The 19,158-nt window shown below is 33.4% G+C and overlaps 3 protein-coding genes across 5 annotated transcripts; all 3 read left to right on the top strand.

The window, feature by feature from the left end:
* Positions 1-1,864: 1,864 nt before the first annotated feature.
* LOC127100502 (bifunctional riboflavin kinase/FMN phosphatase) lies at positions 1,865-5,950 on the top strand. Of its 2 annotated transcripts, XM_051037714.1 has the most exons (11): positions 1,865-1,984; positions 2,331-2,426; positions 2,563-2,749; positions 3,974-4,104; positions 4,210-4,279; positions 4,392-4,457; positions 4,658-4,812; positions 4,898-4,993; positions 5,251-5,402; positions 5,481-5,564; positions 5,658-5,950. In XM_051037714.1, exons 1-11 carry the CDS (start codon positions 1,975-1,977, stop codon positions 5,781-5,783), a joined length of 1,173 nt encoding a protein of 390 aa, XP_050893671.1. In that variant the 5' UTR covers positions 1,865-1,974; the 3' UTR covers positions 5,784-5,950. The 2 variants fall into 2 exon arrangements, with proteins under 2 accessions (XP_050893671.1, XP_050893672.1); XM_051037715.1 differs by having other exon boundaries at positions 1,934-2,426; positions 2,589-2,749.
* A 722-nt stretch (positions 5,951-6,672) lies between these two features.
* On the top strand, positions 6,673-11,022 carry LOC127100501 (uncharacterized). Its single transcript, XM_051037713.1, has 13 exons — positions 6,673-7,069; positions 7,164-7,210; positions 7,296-7,376; positions 7,477-7,550; positions 7,855-7,937; positions 8,335-8,444; positions 8,551-8,693; positions 8,775-8,822; positions 9,014-9,066; positions 9,533-9,617; positions 9,716-9,782; positions 10,427-10,549; positions 10,780-11,022. The coding sequence occupies exons 1-13, from the start codon at positions 6,831-6,833 to the stop codon at positions 10,887-10,889; spliced, it is 1,263 nt and encodes a 420-aa protein (XP_050893670.1). The 5' UTR covers positions 6,673-6,830; the 3' UTR covers positions 10,890-11,022.
* A 5,235-nt stretch (positions 11,023-16,257) lies between these two features.
* LOC127100500 (thioredoxin-like protein YLS8) lies at positions 16,258-17,250 on the top strand. Of its 2 annotated transcripts, XM_051037712.1 has the most exons (3): positions 16,258-16,548; positions 16,721-17,057; positions 17,150-17,250. In XM_051037712.1, the coding sequence occupies exons 1-2, from the start codon at positions 16,429-16,431 to the stop codon at positions 17,027-17,029; spliced, it is 429 nt and encodes a 142-aa protein (XP_050893669.1). In that variant the 5' UTR covers positions 16,258-16,428; the 3' UTR covers positions 17,030-17,057; positions 17,150-17,250. The 2 variants fall into 2 exon arrangements, with proteins under 2 accessions (XP_050893669.1, XP_050893668.1); XM_051037711.1 differs by having other exon boundaries at positions 16,721-17,172.
* The last annotated feature ends 1,908 nt before the right edge of the window (positions 17,251-19,158 follow it).

The raw sequence follows: 19,158 nt of genomic DNA, 5'->3' as shown, positions 1-19,158 counted from the left end.
CGTCTCGTGGGATTCCTTGTAAACACAGAGACTCTAATCCAAGACTTTGATTTATCATTAAAGCCAAATCTAACAACAATTACTATGAATAATGTCTTTTATATATGGTTTGGTTTTGATGAAGGCAAGTGATTATCTGATTTTTGAGTATTAGTTATATGTAAACCATGTTAATTATAAGTTTTTATTGAAAAAAATCATAGAATCATTAATTATAAGTTTGTATTAAATTGACTGCACAATTTTCAAGATTTTTTTACTTTATTTATCTCTTAACTTGTGCCCTTCAGTCACAAGTTAACATTACCCTTTTTATAAATGGTGTCAAAACCAATATATTTTTTATGCGGATTAAATGTGCATTGTTGATTCAAATATTTTCATAAACGATGTTATTTTTATACATCAATTTTTTTTTTATTATTGATCCAAATATTTGTATAAATGATACTTAAACAAAAATAATATTTCTATACAGGAAAAAAAATATTATTGATCCAACTACGAGAAAAAATATGCATGATTTATTGAAATTTATATAATTAAAATAATAATTAAATAAATGTGTGTCATAGATGTAAGTTCGGAAAAAATATATACTATTTATCAAAACATGTGCTATTTATTGAAATTTATATAATTAAGTAATGATTATATAAATATTTTATTAATGTAAATACATGAAAAAATATATTAATGATCTAAATATGAAAAAAAAGTGTTTACTTACTAAAATTTATATCATTAAATAATGATTTAATAAATATGTGTTATGATGTAATACGGAAATATATATATATATATATATATATATATATATATATATATATATATATATATATATATATATATATATATATATATATATATATATATATATATATATATATATATATATTAATGATTAAACTATAAAAATAAATAAATGATGATATTCAAAATATATTTTTGTTTATTCATTCTCAACTCATAAAAGTATTAAAACAAAAATCATCTTAAAAATCTAAATATTTTTACAAACGATATTATTTTTATATCTAGTATTTCTTTTCTATTGAGCCAAATATTTTTTATAAATAATGCCTAAATAAAAATAATATTTGTATATGAAAAAATAATATATTACTTATCCAAATATGCATCGTTTATTACAAATTATATAATTAAATAATGATAAATAAATGTAAGTTATTGATGTAAATGCGAGAAAAAAATATGTTACCGACCAAAATAAGAGAAATATATGTGTTGTTTATTGACATTTATATATTTAAGTAATGATGAATAAATATTCCATTAATGTAAATACATTATATTTTTTGTTTGTACAATTAAGTAATTTTTGTTTCTATTTCATCTTCATCATATATTAATATTTAATTTCAGTTTAATGAAATTTGTTTTTTATTTTTTCAATATTTTATTTTTATTATATTTTATAAATAAATACGTATTCAAAATTATAAATTATATAAAAAAATATATCTCAAACGTAGGGACGGGATTATTACTAATTTATTTATAAAAGAGAATGGAGGGAGTTCCACTTTACTATTTTGATTAAAGAAATATAAACCACCAATCTATATAAAAATATGTAAATGGATGGTATTTCGTCCTTATAGATCTATGTATTTAACCGTGATAAAAAATTGAATCTTAATTTAAATTTATAAATAATGAAAGAAACAAAATATAATAATTATGAAATTCATATATAATCTAAAAATTAGAAATAGTTAAAAAGAGATAAAATTCCTAAATCCAATCTTGTTTAAAAATAATCATTTTTAAAAAAAATTCTAAAATAATTAAAAAATACATAGGATGGAATTAGAGTCAAACTCACAATCTTATGCAAGCACATGATGTGAAGGGTGTCATAGCTCTCTTCCACCCCATATAAATCTGCCCTTGGTGCCACATTGACTACTCTTATAAGTATGCATAGACAATGGCTCTTTAGACCAGACCATGAGTGCATGTAATTGGCATTGACACGTCTTCTTGATAGAAAATTGCTTATTTAGGAATTTTTCTGCGCCATAGGCAGTGTCCCTATATGATCTAAACAGTTAAATTGATCTGAATATTGATCGGATCTAGATTCTAGATCCAAATAACAAACCTTTTTTGCTTTGGTATCAAATAAAGAAATCCTTTAAAATTACGTACCCAAACACCTACCACGGTCCAACTAGTCCAATTCATCAAAACGCTGCTATCTCCTCCCAAACTCAAAACGTTGCTCTCTGTCATCAGACCCGGTGCCCCCCCTTACTTCAATTCAACCAACAACTATCTAAAATTTTCATTTTCTTTTTTTGCAGATATCAATTCGAGTTCAAAAATGTCTGTTGCAAATCCTTTAAGAAAATCGATTAAATGCGTTATTCTTGATTTGGATGGCACGTTGCTCAACACAGGTAGAATTTTTTTATCATTTCTCATTTCATAACAGTATCAAATATCTATCTGCAACTGCTAATGTATTTCCTGGTTGGGTTTTATCTGTGTTGGTTGTTTCATTAACAATCTGGATTGTGGTTTGAATGATAACAGATGGCATCGTTTGCAATGTTTTGAAGGTTTCGTTAGGAAAGTATGGTAAAGAATGGGATGGAAGAGAAACCCTTCAAATTGCGGGGAAGACGCCTTTTGAAGCTGCTTCTGCCGTTGTTGAAGATTATGGACTTCCTTGCTCGCCAATTGAATTTATTTCTGAGATTTCGCCGCTATTCTCTGATCAGTAATTATCTTTTTTTACTCTGAATAACTTCATAGTTTGTCATTGCTAGACCCCTGACCCAGAATAATCAGCTATGCAGTTTTAGTTTGTACTTGTACTAAGTACAATAGTGTGAACCCTGTTTGCGTTATGGAGTGCAAGAGGGCTTTATTTAGATTCTGATTATCTAGAAAGTGATCCCTTTCCCAACCATGTAGTTGACATATTTATAGGTTTAACCCTTAGGTCAAGCAGTTGCTAAAGAACCGGTTCTAATAGGAGGAACTAGTCTCCCTCTTTAATAGGGGGCGCAATTTTACACTTGGACAGACGGTGTTGCGGTTACCTTTCCTTGCACGCGTGTTGACGCGTCTTTGTGCGCTTGGGCTGAACCGGACAATCCATACCCAAAGTGCATTGGGCCGGGCCAAGCGAGCTCACATGATGCCGCCCTTTCGTGCCCAATCTCCTCTCGTGTTACTTCTGGGCTGGGCATGCTATGGGCCGGCCTTTTTGGGACCAAGCGGTCATTCCAGTTCACAGTCTCTCAAGTATGAGGCCTGATTAAGCTAAGACATGCCAGTTCAAGTTTGTTCAGGGTTGTTGGAATTAATATCTCTGTTTTGTCTTTATCTTTTCGTAGGATTCTGTTATATTGTTTTCTAATTTTTAAGGGGATTAGCTTTTGTTAATAGACTCTTCCTTTGTAGGAGCTTAACTCTAAGCAATTAATGTGTATAAGTTTGCTAAACCAATATTGTAGTATCGTAACTGACTTAATTTCTTATTCATTGTTCCAATTAAAACAAAACATTGTTTCTAAATAGCATCGTTGATTGCTGAGTCGAGGTTCCTAACAACTATACTTAAGAATGTGATTACAATCTAAAAATTGTTGATTTCTCAAATTACTGGCTATAACTACCCACTCTTCTGAATAAAGTTAATCCTTATTTTATAGGAACCATATTCAATCCTCTTTACCTTGGAAAATTTATTAACATATTGGATCAAATATCTAGTAAATTTGCCCCGAAACAACTAGTTTATGGTCAGATATGATATTTGTTACAATTGGAAACCTTTTTGTATCATGTTTCATATTGGATATGCAAGTAAATATTCATTTGTCCGTAAGTGTGCCTTCACACCCAGTTACTTGGTTGGTCAATCCAATTGAACTTGTTGCATTTCAAAGTAATGAGGGAATTTTTCTCTGAAGTTTTTGGGTGATTCTCATTTTAGGTGGTGCAATATTAAAGCACTCCCTGGTGCCAACCGGTTGATTAAACATTTGAAGAGCAATGGAGTTCCAATGGTCTTAGCATCAAACTCTCCCAGGGAAAGCATTGATGCCAAAATATCCTTTCACGACGGTGTTAATTTATTTCAGAAACCTTAGTCTTCTTGTATTGCTTTTGTCATTGTCTGTGATAATGAATGTATGAGCTAGTTTCTTAGTTTATATTCTTTCCATGTAGGATGGAAAGATTCTTTCTCTGTCATAATTGGGGGAGACGAAGTTCGAACAGCGAAACCTTCCCCTGATATGTGAGATGCTAAAAAATGTTTTGTTTATCCTTGAATACTGAGGGTTACTTGTCTACTATACAAGTAAGATTATTTTCTTCTGAAAACTTCAAATTGTGATTTATCGCATCAGATTCTTTGAAGCTGCTAGGAGGTTATGCATGGAGCCTTCCAGCTGTCTTGTGATTGAAGACTCTTTGTGAGTGTCCTTTTGTTCTAACTTTGTTTGATTTATGTACCAGATTCAAGCCTTCTTTAATGGTTAAACATTATGTTGAAAGTTTTTTCCTATCATTCGTTACACTTCAAAAAATAAACTTCTTTAAAATTGTTGATTTTTCTCTTAATCATATCTGCCCCATATATTTTTTCTAAAAACTATCTACTTGGCTACTTCAGACCTGGTGTTACTGCTGGTAAGGCTGCTGAAATGGAGGTGGTTGCAGTACCATCACTCCCGAAACAGTCTCATCTCTTTACTGCAGCAGATGAGGTGATAAATTCCCTACTTGATTTGCAACTTGAAAAATGGGGTCTACCACCATTTACCGATTGTAAATCCTGAATACCTTATTGTGTTTGTGCATTTCGTTTATTGGTATAACATTTCATTTAAACTAGTATTATAAATTATTGCAGGGGTGGAGGGAACTTTGCCTGTAGATCCTTGGTATATTGGCGGTCCTGTCATCAAGGGTTTTGGTCGTGGGTCGAAAGTACTCGGTATTCCTACAGGTTCGTTTTCAATTTTCACCATTTTCTTGTGCTATATGGCATGAAGCTGAATTGTAGAGGAGCCAAAAGATGGCTAATTCAAAATGATGCCCTGAGGTTTATCACAATTATATTTAGTTATTGCTTGTTTTCTTGTGCTATCAAAAAAAGTTAAAAGATTTATCTATTTTTTTCTCTACACCTCTTCCTCCAAATCCCTATCCCTCTCCCCGAACTCCCAAACAGAGTCTAAGGGTATTGGTGCACTATTTTTTCAGCTAATTTATCGACAAAGGACTATTCAGATCTCCTTTCAGAGCATCCCGCAGGAGTTTATTTTGGTTGGGCTGGATTATCAGCAAGAGGTATTTTTAAAATGGTGATGAGCATTGGTTGGAATCCATATTTCAGCAACAAAGAAAAGACTATAGTAAGTTGTTTATTTTAAACCTCCGCTATAACTATTTGCCTCAGAATTTTCATATAATATATATGTTTTTTCCTTTAGGAACCATGGTTGCTTCATGAATTCAGCGAGGATTTCTATGGGGAAGAACTGCGGCTGGTTATAGTTGGTTACATACGTCCTGAGGTAGAGCTGCCTACAACATTTCTGCATCATGCTTGTCTTGTCTTGCTCTTCATCTTTTGAATTTCTCTTAAAATCGGGCACTGTGCATTGCAGGAAAATTTTCCATCCCTTGAAAGCTTGATTGCCAAGATTCATGAAGATCGCAGAGTTGCCGAGAGAGCTCTTGATCTTCCCATGTATTCAAGTCATAAGAATGATGCATATTTGAGAAGCTCATAGTACTCTGATTTTATTAGCTTCTTTGGAAGAAACCTCTGCATTTGTACTAGTGCCAAAAATAGTTTGGTTGTATTATTCCCTGTGATTCTCAATCACCACTCACCATAACAGATTGATTTGTAACATTGATAAATTATCATGAAAAACCACTCACTATTTCGCTTTCAGTATTTGTCGTCCCCGTTGGGGAATTAGATCTATTACATCAAGGCAACAAGAGATTGAAACAAGACTATTGAAGTCTAATAGTTAGATATTAGTTTGTTACTTAGATCACAAGCAATGTTATGCTATGATAGAGTGTACAATAAGAAGAGTATGCATTTGTAACTATGTAAAACTCTGTGTTGATCATTATTAATCAAAAGAAGAGTTTCTATCACTCTTACTTTATTTCGAAAAATATCTTTAGTTAAACCCTTAACAATTTCTTGTTCCCTAATATGAAATGTATTCATGTTCTTCCCTAATATGAAATGTATTCATGTTCTTCCGAATGATCAGTATATTATCCTTTCTATCTTAAAATCGTAATTTCATGTTACACAATTCAAATCCTTAATATCCCATCGTAGTGATTTTCATGAACTTTATTTATATTTGGTTCTACATTTGATTGATAAATTTATAAATTGATTTTGATATGTTTGACTCCTTTCAAATTAAAATTAAAATACTAAGACCACCACAAGTATTCACTTGGTTGATTAAAAAAATTATAGGTAAGAATTTGTTCCACATATTTATATTTATCTCTGCATAGTTTCCAATTAAACTCACTTCACGGTACATTTATAAAATTTTAATTACAGAATATATTTCATTTTACATAAATTATTAGTATAATGTTTTATATTAATATATCAAATTTTAAAATACAAGATGAATTAAGAACACCTTTATGTTTGTAAAAGAATAAGGGCCTTCATGTGATTTAGTTAAAATAAAATCGCCGCTAAGAAGAAAAGGAAGAAGAGAGGGAGTTTTGGCGCTTACAGTTCAAGTCCAGTTTCCAGCTTCAGCGTGATTTGAGCAGCAGTAATAAAAATGGGAGAAGAAGAGGTAGTTCAATTAGAACCCAATGATGCCTCTATTCCCAATGAAGTCCAACACTACTCCTGTCCTGTTCTTCGCTTCGATGTCACTCCTCATAGAGCCTACCATTTCCACCGCCAGTTCATCACTCCCACTAACCCTAACAATTTTCTCAAAGCCGTTAAATGGTCACCGGATGGTTCCTCTTTTCTCACCACCTCCGACGACAACACTCTCCGACTCTTCACGCTGTAAGCTTCTTCTTTACAAATTTTACAATCTATTTTACTTTTACTCATTCCATTGTAACATCATGCAATTCATTTACTTCTCTTTGATTCTCAGACCAGGCTCTGATTGTGAGATTCCGATAAATACTTCCGACGATGAAGGCAAGCTCGTTCACCGCGAATCCTTATTTGCATTCAAATTATTGTTTCCTGTTATTATTATTGTTGTTATTTATTGGTTTTGTAGATTCCTATGGCGCGAGTCTAGTCATGAGTGAAGGAGAGTCTATACATGATTTCTGTTGGTATCCTTACATGTCTGGCGCAGGTCTTTCTTTTGTCTCGAAATATTTGTATCGATTTCTTTGTTGGATGGAGAGAGTGGCTTAAGTATTGTATTCTTTGATGATTGTTAATGAATGTTTCAGATCCGGTGACCAACGTTTTCGCGACTACTACTCGTGATCATCCTATACATCTATGGGATGCTACATCAGGCCAGGTAGTTAACTTATTTGACGCGTAGATAGTTTAAAAGTCGAAGTAATTGACATTAGCTTTGCGTGGTTAAGCCTGAAATTCAATATTCTTTATTCCAAAATTGAAAGTAGGAGTAGCATTTTGAGGTGTTAGATTTGTATGGTGGCAGTTTCAGCATAGTTTGATCAGGGATATAGCTTTGCTCTTTAAAGTGTCTGTTCTTTATGGGTTGAGCGCCGATGTTTTTATCAGCAGCTTTGTAAACGCATTGTGGTTTCCAAATTGCTATTATGTTTTCTGACCATTTTTTACGATGAGACTTGCAGTTACGCTGCACATATCGGGCATATGATGCTATGGATGAAATTACTGCTGCCTTTTCTGTTGCTTTTAATCCTGCTGGAACTAAGTAAGGAACTTGTTTCTTTTCATGCACCAGAAGTTGGCACTTTCTAATCACATAGTGCAATATTTATTTGATAACATTTACTTCATGTACCAAGTTTTTCCTCCCACGAGCATTCATAAATTTTTTTATGGATACTTAAATAGTTAAAGATACCATTGTCCCTTGTGTTTTGGTGTTCAAACTGCTATTGGAAAGTAAGTAAATATTCTTTAGTTAGCTGACATTATTAAGATTTTGTAAGATATGTCATGGAACAACCTTGAGATTCCTGTCTATGTGTGTCTGAGTTTACATCTGGTTCTTGTTTTTCAAAATGTTGTATTATTTTTGGTTTACTTTGATTGGATTGGTCATCAACAGGCGATGAAGAACCTTAAGATCTTGCATTTTCTCACAGGATATTTGCCGGATACAACAAATGTATTAGGATTTTTGATTTACATCGCCCTGGTAGAGATTTTGCATTGCATTCAACAGTAAAAAAAGATAAAAAAGAAGGCCAAACAGGTAATTTTCTGATAGGGCTATTAAATTGCTATTATGATAGCTATAAAAAATTTGCAGAAAATTCTCTAACGCAAACAGACTCATAATTTAGTCTATATTAATGCAGGTATTATATCTGCATTGGCTTTTTCTCCGTCTCATACTGGGATGCTGGCTTTGGGTTCTTATAGCCAAACTACTGCTCTTTATACGGAAGATAACATGGAGCTTTTGTATGTTTTGCACGGTCAAGAAGGAGGAGTTACACATGTAAGTAAGATTGCTTGTAATTTGTACACGATTGATTCTCATTATAATACCTAGCACAGACTAAAATTTCCCCTCCTTCAGGTCCAGTTTTCCAAAGATGGTAATTATTTATATACCGGAGGCCGGAAGGTAAAATTTGCAAATTTCCTTTATCTGGATTACAGACAGCTCTATATATCACACTATTATTATTTTGGCTCTAAGTTCAACCATAATATTAATATCTCTGATGTTGGGTGCCCCCTTTCATGGTTGTATCTTAACACAGTTTTGCATCATATATGATTTTAACCAATCTCTGACATTCAAATTTCTTGAAGGACCCTTATATACTCTGCTGGGATGTGCGCAATACTGTCGATTGTGTCTACAAGTACTATTCTCTCGCCTCATTTGACTCTTTTTTTGTCTGTTTTCTTTATGTGAATTGAAGGAAGTATGAAGTCTTACTTTTCTAATATACAAAACTGACTCAAAAGTTATATTTCAAAAGAATGACAAAAGTACAACATACTCTACAATAATGCCCTAAAAATTAAGGATTGGATTCCCTATGGTAGCTGGCAGCTGCTACTTAGTAGAACATGTGGATGTAAAGCTAAATTCTCATACTAATTAGTAACTGCTGATGTGTGTCAAATTCAATCGAAAGATCTGTGTTTTTGGATGGCTAAGTTGATATTTGCTATTATAGTTTTGTACTTTGCTATGAAACCTTGGCTCCACTGGCTCCAACTGGTCTGTTGTGAGTTATATATTTCTGTAAGGCATTTGTTCTTTATTCCATAAGTGAACATGGTGATAGCTGAGATGATTGAATGTATGTTCTGTGTTATTAGGTTATACAGATCGGCGGAAAACACCAATCAGCGGATACTGTTTGATATCGACCCTTCAGGACAGCATCTTGGTACAGGGGGGCAGGTATCTGTTTTCTTGTTTTTTTGTCTAGCAAAGCCGTTGATGTTCAATCAATATCCATTTTATGTTTCTAAACACTTTGTTTGCAATTTTGGTTTCAGGATGGTTTAGTGCATATTTACGATCTTCAAACTGGGCAGTGGGTGTCAAGTTTTGAGGCCGCACTAGGTACTGAAGTCCTGAACTCTCTGAAAGTGCCGGTGGTTATATTTTATCTCAGTCTTGTTTTAATATGAAATATTTTGAATTTGTCACCCTTATCTGATCTGTTGGTTTCTTAAAGTATTCTGTTTCATTTAGAACCTCTCTAATATGTTTATTCTGTTCATATTTCCTTAATACTTCGATTTTACTTTATCTTCCACTATTGCTTAGGTCAAACTCTAAAATTTTATAGTTCTGCTGCTGCTGCAATCATATCTCTAAATCATAACAATTGCCTATTCATTGTAGTTTATTTTTCTTCTTTTTCCTGTACTTTGCGAATGTGCATCCTACGTGCTTTTCCCTCTTCCTCTCCTCTATATTTTCGATCATCTGCTAAAATGTAATTCCCATATAATATAAAGCGGCAAGATTTTGACACATTTATTTACATGTACTCTTAAATCTTTTACATGTTGGGCTGACATCAAAAGAGGGGAGTGTGAGACCCTTTTTCCATGAAGAGTTTCTTTCATTATGAATAATATTTGTAATATGTTATATTGAGTTAGTGACCACTGACCAGCTAGTTGGCAGTCGATTTTGTGTAGATATTTTCCATTTTTCATAAATAAAAATAGCTTTCTTTTGTTCTGTTTGTTGTGCAGACACGGTGAACGGCTTCTCTTTCCATCCATTTCTTCCCCATGCTGTGTCATCCTCAGGCCATCGGAGATTTGTAATGCCAGATGATGGCGATGGCGATGGCGATGGAGATTTGCGTTTGAGTGGTATCTTTGATCTTGAATCAATATATTTCATTTTTGGGGGGTTTTCTGCAATTTTATTTCATCTTTATCTAGACTCAATATTGGCCTGATATAACACGAGTTTAACAGCGGGAACCTTATTTCAAATTCTCTTTAAATAGATTTCAGGAAATTCTGAGAAACATATATAGTGATATTTGTGGTACATGTTTACTGGAATTTATTGATAATATAGGTTGTGTTTAATGTAGGTCGTGAAAACTGTGTCTCAGTTTGGAGTTTCTGTTATGATTCAAAGATGGAGGACTTCAAGGACGATGATAGTTTCAATAATCAGTCTGGAAGTGGATCCTCGGAATAAAATTCCTTAAGGTTTTTGCGGTCGACTTGTACGAGTCCGGTGTAAAACAATGTTTCATTGTCTAATTGTTCATTGTTTGGCCGTAGGCTGATCTAAGTTTTGCATATATAATGGAAAATACTTGATTTTCTTATGTGTTTTTCTTATGGTTCTTAGCTTAACTATTCTTAATTTTTTAAAATACACAATTTCTTAAACTTTGTCGTACCAAAAAAAAAAGCATTTTAAGTTGAGAATGATCCGAAAAGTGTCTAAAGAAATTCAAATATATCAATGTTTTCACTGAATTTTTGGGATTACTTCTCCCACCCTAATGGGTAGAGAAGTACCTCATAGAAATCTGAAAATGTTCCTTCAACTTTGGAAGTAAATAGGGAATTTGTATCTTAGGTTATTTGACACGTGATAATTTGAGAGAAAATTAGATAGTTATCCAGGGAAAATAGATCACTGTGTATTGTGTATTTGTGTTATTCTTTCAATTACAATGGATGGTGATATTTATAGACACACTAGTCACCTAAATCAAAATTAAAATAAATTGTCTAAAATAAAACCGATATGTCCGTCTTGATATATGATATACTTGCCGAATATATTCTTAAAGTAATTTGTTTAATTAAAACCGATATATCCGTCCAGGATTATGATATACTCCTGGGTATATTATTAAAACAAACTGAATTAACTATAATCCTTTCCTAATTCAGATTTGATTCAGATTTGTCATGCTTCTCATTCTCTTATAGTTCAAAACATGGTGGTTACTTCATATAAACTCCTTCCTCTAAAGGTTTATTGAAAAATATAAATTTCACATCAAGTTGGTGCATCTTCCAACCTTTGTAATCTGTTATGGCCACAATCAATCTATCTGATTGTTTCAACCCTAACCACATGTGCATAAATTTCATTAAAATCTACTATAAACCTTTGAAGAAAGCCTTTTGCAACCAACATTGCTTTATACTTGGCAATTTCACCACCTGATTTCAACTTCAGTTTGTAGCCCACCTTACATAATTTACTCTCTTACTTGAGTTCTCAACCAACTCCCATGTTTGGCCTTGAGTTATAATTGCTTTTAATGGCCTTTAGTTTCTCAATCATTTCAGCATTTCAATTCTCATCCTGCAGAGCTTGCAAATGATTAATTGGTTCTGACTCAACCATCAATGCTTCTTCAATCAACTCACCATTTTCCCTGGTTGCTTGATCAGAAAATCTCTCGTAGTCATTCAGTATGATTGATGAAGCTCTAGTTCTTGCTCGATAATCTTCTCAAAGATATTTAAATCTACACATTGATGGATCAAGAACAAGCATTTCCCATCTTTCTTGCTCATTTCACGATGAGAAAACCTTTGTGCCTCATTAGCATTTGCCTCAAATGCCGAGAAACCATCATTCACGATTTCAAGCACATGTTTAAATATGATGACTTTCGTCTGTGCACACCATCTATCATAGTTTTCTCCATTAGAAATTGGTAGATTGACTTGGAATTGGTTAGAGGTAGTGTTTTCATTCGCCATGGCTAGAGATTGAGGACCGGACCAGTGCTCTTGATACCAATATGTTGGAAAACCTATATCACAAGTTACTTGACAAATGATGATAAATTGAGAGAAAATTATAGAGTGATTGAGGAAAAAAAGACTATTGATTATTGTGTATTTGTGTTGTTCTTTCAATTACAATGAGGGTGGTATTTATAGACAAGCTAGTCACCCAGATCAAAATTTAAACAAATTGTCTAAATAAAAACTGATATACTCGTTCGGGTATATGATATACCCCAGAGTATATTCTTAAAGCAGTATGTCTAACTAAAACTGATATACCCGCCTGGATCTATGATATACCCCCGAGTATATTCTTAAAGAAAAATGAATTAACCATAATATAACCGAGCAATATCCTCATTTTTTTTGTCATAATTTGATTTTGATATGTGTCTCCAAAATAATCCCATATGCACATCCATATGTAACTGAGTCACACCCTCATTTTGCCTTAGTTTAAGCCGGAGATGCATCTCCGTAATCAATTCGGATATGAACTTCCATAATCGCCTTTTAGTATTTTGACATTTTTTTAGAAAAATACCAAAGTAATAGACCATGTATTATAACTATACTATCATAATATTTTTTTATCAATTAAACCATACACTGCTATAATAAGATGAAAATGTCATATATAGTTAAAACAACATTCAAAATAACAAATTAACAAACAATACTATTATTCATAATCCCAAATACAAATATTACACTATTGCGTATGTCAGACCTCTTGTTCCTTCGATGCCTCCTATATTGCAATGTCGTCAGTGCTTCAGTTAGAATGAATTTTAAAACAACCCTCTCAGAAGTATCTTTCGAAAAGTCTCCTCTATCTATACCTGTTCAACAAGATCCATAATACGACGACATGAAGGTAACAAATCAACGACATGATCTTCCCTACCCTCCTCATCCTCTAATAATTATTGATAAGCCGTCCTAGGTGGCTCCCCCTCAATATCTGGTGTCATGTAAGGATGTGACACTCTGAAATACCACTAGACGTAGTCGAGTGCACAACTCCATTCGCTAGGAGCTACGACACCTCGTGCTTCAGATGGTACCAAATGGTTAAGGAAATCATAATATGTGACATCTACATCTCTGCAGACTATGGTAGAAGGACCAAATACGGAGGGGCATCTTGGAACAACCTGCATATACTTGAACTGACGCATGACTCACTCAGGAAGACGTAGACACATACAGCGTGATCCACAAGTCAACCATCAAGAGTAGAAGGCTATGTCATCCCAGGGACATGTTTGGCGGTGAATCTCATATAGTCGAAAGCATATATCATCTACCACTCTACAATAAAGATATACTTTAAAGGATTCAGTCGAATGATTCCCTCTGAATGGAACGAATGCACAAGCACGTGGCATATCCTTAGTATGGTCATCAACATATGACCAATTAGAGATGCATATGAAGTTTTGGAGGATTGATATCTAAAAATGGTATAATGATTTATTAGTAACGGCGTAACACAAATGTTATGAAAATGGTACATAAATAATAAAGGATGCACATATATTACCGTCAACAAAGTCCAACTAGCTATCATATGTATGGTATTCCAAAGACAACATTCAACTAATTAGAGTACAAGTAAACCAAACAAGCAACCCCTAGTTGTACTCATGAATCTACTCCAAGTTAGTGAAGTATCTGAGCTAAACCACATCCATGTAACAAACACTCTTGTCCATATCAAATATGACATGAATGAACATGCTCTATGATGCATAACCTATTCGTCATCATCCTCGACCTACAATGGCACAACCAGGTGGTGTGCATACATCTCCATGAATCCAAATCTAGCATGAACCCATATGGTGTCTTCAATCTCCTCTAGAGCACCCCCTTGGTCAACTCCTAAATAGGTCACCATCATCTTTTGTACATCATCTCTAGTCATCCTTGAGTGGTATAATAATCTTCCTCTAATCGGAAAATATACCCGACATGACACATCATCTAGTGTGATGGACATCTTGCCATGTGGATGATGAAAATATGATGTCTCAGAGTCCAATCTCTTAACAAACGATGATAATATACCATTTCTAATAGTAGTATAACCAATCATGCATAAATATTGCAGCTCAGGTAACTGCATGGCACCATGAAACACTGCTCCTTGGGCTGATGCTACCTCGCAATCTTTCAACCATGGTTGATGCATATTAAAGCATCATTATAATACAGAAAAATAAATCATTGTCAGAAAATTTGAATATTATAACACATGTGTTTCAAAAATTAAATACAAATAAATTTTATCTCTCCGTCCCACACATGCCTGACAACATGGTCCGTATACAGAGGCAACACTGATGTGTCATATGGGTCTCCTTCAAACTCCTCCAAAACAGAAGCAACAAGTGCATCAACTTGGACTGGTGGGACTTCCAAGGCAGCAATAGGTGATACCTGTCTCCTATGAGAAGACGAAGTCAAAGATGTTTGAATCCCATAAGTTGATGCATCTGCATCAAATGAACTGACATCGATCGATGGTCGCAAGGGTCAGACTCTTTTCCTACGAACCAATGCATGTTGTGACACTTTGTAGAGCCTTAATTGGTATTGATTATCAACCATGTTACCTATAATTAAACCAAACAAGCAATACAAAGTAGAAAGAATTAAATCCAGATGAGTAACATTGAAAATAAAACCAAACAATATAGACAAACAAAATATGGAAATGCACTTATGTATTCTTTAAAAATCAAATTCTGAACGAATATGGAAGTGCACTTCCGTATTAACTCGCAACATAAAATAAAAAATGACAGAAATGCAAGGTACCAAAAATGTACAAAACGCATTGCTCAATTACACTACCTAACAATGACTATAACTACCTATATATTGATGTATATTACAGAAACTATGACTCCTATTTCTAAATGTTACCAAATGTGTAGTTGATGTTGAGCATTTCGATTGATTTGATGTTGAGATGAAGCTTGAATTGAATGAGTTGAATGGAGTAGAAATGAAACTTGAATTGATAAAAAAAACTTGGAAGTGAGAAATGGTAGTGAGGAATGAAACTTGATTTAAAGTGTGTTTTGCTAGAAATGATGAAGGGGGAGAGTCTAATGCGTTTTTTTTATTAAATTGTGTTTTAGATCTGAAATATAGTTGTCGATTGTAAGACATATTAATCAAAGCATCACGGACAACAACTCGAAGACAACAAAATCATTAACAATAACGCGAAGATGATGAAGAACAAAAACACAAAGGAAACGATATATAGCAATTGTTAGAAGAATAAAAAAATTATCTTTTGAAGTGAGTATGCAAAACAATTTATGCTAAATGGAACAGTTCTACAGGACTATGTTAGTATAAATAATTTTTGAACACCATGAACAACACTAAGATAACATAATGAATCTACATGTCTACTAGAAGATAACGAAGAAGAACACCATAAAGAAATATATTCATATACTAAAAAAATGGAATAACAAATGAAGTTAAAAAAGTTACCTTTTGAATTTCTGCTAAACTCAAATAATGCTATTATAAAGTTGTTCTCATATAATTGATATCATATCAACTTTATAGTAGCATCATATCAATGTCTACTTAAAAGGATGAAAAGAAATAACGTGATTTGCAATGAAAGAAATAAAAAATAATCAATAAATTTAGGTGAGTAAAATTACAACTAGGGACACAAAATAACCCTGTTCATTAGTTTTAATTTGGATTAATTAGTAATTTTGGTTGGTAATTAAAATTATTATTATTATTGTTATTATTCTCATTCTTCTTCAACAATTTCTCTTTACAATTCTTTTGAGAACCAAAAAAAAAAGCGATTTTTATCCCTATCTCTCTTGTCCGTGCTGTTCTTGAAAGTGGAAACCCTAATTTAGAAAAGGGGAATTCGCTTTAGAAACCGAAATTAGAGAGCTGTGGTAAGGTAAAGAAGAAGAAAGATGTCGTACATGTTGCCTCACTTGCATTCGGGATGGGCCGTTGATCAGGCCATCCTCGCCGAAGAAGAACGTCTCGTTGTCATCCGTTTTGGCCACGATTGGGATGAAACTTGTATGCAGGTTAGAAATTTTCTTCTATATAAACTTCAAATTAATGTTAGTTTCTTTCACCATCATCATGTGCAAATTCTTGATTTTAAATTTATACCAGTTATGTTAAGTTAACTAAATTTGCATTAACTAGGTTAGTTCTGCAGTTTGATTTTTTTTTTTCTGTTTGTTATGTGTGAAGATGGATGAAGTGCTGTCGTCAGTTGCAGAGACGATAAAAAACTTTGCTGTGATATATCTTGTCGATATCACAGAGGTGCCTGATTTTAACACTATGTATGAGCTGTATGACCCTTCCACGGTCATGTTCTTTTTTAGAAACAAGCACATCATGATCGATCTTGGCACCGGAAACAACAACAAGATCAATTGGGCTATGAAGGATAAACAGGAGTTCATTGATATTATTGAGACGGTTTATAGAGGTGCGAGGAAAGGTCGTGGACTTGTCATTGCCCCCAAAGATTACTCCACCAAATATCGTTACTAAAAGTATCAATCTCTCTATTGGGATATAGGTATTTCAACTATGTTTTCATTCTGATCCAAAGCCTACTTTATTGGGTTTACCCTTTGTTAAGTGTGTATAACTCTCATTGAACTATATCAGGTTACACATCTATTTGTATCGAATCGTAAACCGTGACTGCTATGCTTTGTATATGTCTAACATGGACTTGGGTTATCTTAACCAAGGATTTTGTGTTAAAAGTGATGACTGATCAGAAGGAATGGTAGGATCTGTTAGGAACTCAGCTACCGATTCTGAAGCCACAGATTCTGAGTTTCTAGAGAGATGAGAATAAAATGATCAAGGTAAATCTCTTTGCAGAGAATTTTCCTTTTTCCATAACAGAGTTGATGTTAACTTTCCCCCAAAATAACAGATTTGAATGAAAAGTATGATTCGTTAACTTATTGTTTAGGCATGTAGTTCGTCAAAAAAATTTAAACAAGTAGGCTTATTTAAACATGTAGTGGGTCAAAAAATTTAACAGCTAGTTCTAAATCTAAGTCCTTTTTTTAATGAGGCCATTTCACTCTTTATAGAGAAAAGAGTTCTTGTTTGAGGGAGTTATAATTGAGATATTGGATCTGATGAGAGGTTGTGTGCCGACATAGTCGGAGAATGACCGAGATAGTGACAATGTGGTCAAATACATGGTCGAGTTAGTGAACTAAAATAGTAACAATGTGACCAAGTAAATGAGCCGAGATAAAATCTGCAAGAGTTCAAAATATGTATGCGCGACCGGTAACCCAGGAATCATAGAGCCTGAAATGGTGATATGCTTGACATTGTTGATATCTTTGCTTGTTTTATGTAAATTGTGAAAGATTTTTACTAATAACTTTACTTATTTGTATAGAATTGTTTAAACTGATATCTCATGAGAATGCAATTTTGGAAAATTTTAACTCATGCACACCACAAAGTCTAAACTGTGATAGTTTAGACTTAAGCATTGGGAAGTTGAAACATTTTCCCTAAAAACGCAAAATTGATACTTGAATATTGTTACTTCATTGAAGAATGTTCTTAAATATATTGATAGAATATTTTCACTTTTGAAACCTGACTCATTTCGAATGGATCCTATTCATTCATTACTTGCATCTCATTGTTTTATTGTTTGTATATGTAGCAGGAATGGATCCTATTCTCTCAAAATGTATTTGTCGTGTTTAATCAGTTATTTGATATTAAGGATTTGAGCATGTTCAAAAATTACTACCAAGTTTGAAATTTGTCGTCTTGATAATGGTTTGATCTTAGTGTGAAGCACTATTAACCCTCCATTTTTGGTGAATGACGACCTCTGATCAATGATTTTTCTGGAGGGAGAGTTTTTTTTTTCCTTCCCCGAATTCGGCTTTGTTTACTAAATTTTTATATATGCTTGATATTTACTAAAGATTTTTACTCATACACGGCCTTTAATATGGAGTTTTATGTATGCTTCAATCCTTAATAGCGAGTTTCACAAATGCTCATTCTTTAGTAGGGAGTTTTGCTCATGCTCCAACCCTTAATGAAGACTTTCACCTAGATTCACACTTTTATAAAGAGTTTTACTCATTGCTTCAACCCTTAATGGAGAGCTTCACCTAAATTTAACATTTGATGTGGAGCTACACATAGACTCAACCTTTGATAGAAAATTTTACTCATGCTCCATCCCTTAATGAGGAGATTCACCCCGACTCGAGAGGGAAATCGTGAATAATTAAAGTAAATGAACGAAACAATTATAATTATAAAATTTCTCTTACAATAGATCCTTAGTTCCTTACGAATGATGATTAGTTAGAAATTGATTGATGACTTCTTGTAGCACAAAATATTTGATCATCAAAAGAGGTTGATCGCGAAGGAACACTAATAATAATACTAACGAGTCAGATCCAACTACTCACGAGGGAGGATTAATGATATGTCTAGTGCAAAGACTCTCATTCACCATGAAGTAATCACCGCTCATAAAAAAACCATGAAATAATCATCACATTTCAACTTTTGCAGAAGCCACTAAATATGTCTCACCCTAAGACTCATAAATCCAAGCCTAGCGACCACATGGCGAAGAAGGGGAATTCCAAAGACTGAGTTAAGGTTAC

Source organism: Lathyrus oleraceus, chromosome 7 (assembly GCF_024323335.1).
Source record: "Lathyrus oleraceus cultivar Zhongwan6 chromosome 7, CAAS_Psat_ZW6_1.0, whole genome shotgun sequence".
Classification (NCBI taxonomy): Eukaryota; Viridiplantae; Streptophyta; class Magnoliopsida; order Fabales; family Fabaceae; genus Lathyrus; species Lathyrus oleraceus.
The sequence above is the reverse complement of the archived record's forward strand: the minus strand, read 5'-3'. Positions and strand labels throughout refer to the sequence as shown.

Excerpts from the sequence above, each read along its gene's own strand:
- LOC127100502 (XM_051037714.1), top strand. Across the intron at positions 2,427-2,562 it reads TGGCACGTTGCTCAACACAG|ATGGCATCGTTTGCAATGTT; the intron begins GTAGAATTTTTT and ends GAATGATAACAG. Across the intron at positions 2,750-3,973 it reads TCGCCGCTATTCTCTGATCA|GTGGTGCAATATTAAAGCAC; the intron begins GTAATTATCTTT and ends TTCTCATTTTAG.
- LOC127100501 (XM_051037713.1), top strand. The coding sequence starts at position 6,831 with ATGGGAGAAGAAGAGGTAGTTCAATTAGAACCCAATGATGCCTCTATT. Across the intron at positions 8,694-8,774 it reads AAGAAGGAGGAGTTACACAT|GTCCAGTTTTCCAAAGATGG; the intron begins GTAAGTAAGATT and ends CCCCTCCTTCAG. Across the intron at positions 8,823-9,013 it reads TATATACCGGAGGCCGGAAG|GACCCTTATATACTCTGCTG; the intron begins GTAAAATTTGCA and ends AATTTCTTGAAG.
- LOC127100500 (XM_051037712.1), top strand. The coding sequence starts at position 16,429 with ATGTCGTACATGTTGCCTCACTTGCATTCGGGATGGGCCGTTGATCAG. Across the intron at positions 16,549-16,720 it reads GGGATGAAACTTGTATGCAG|ATGGATGAAGTGCTGTCGTC; the intron begins GTTAGAAATTTT and ends TTATGTGTGAAG.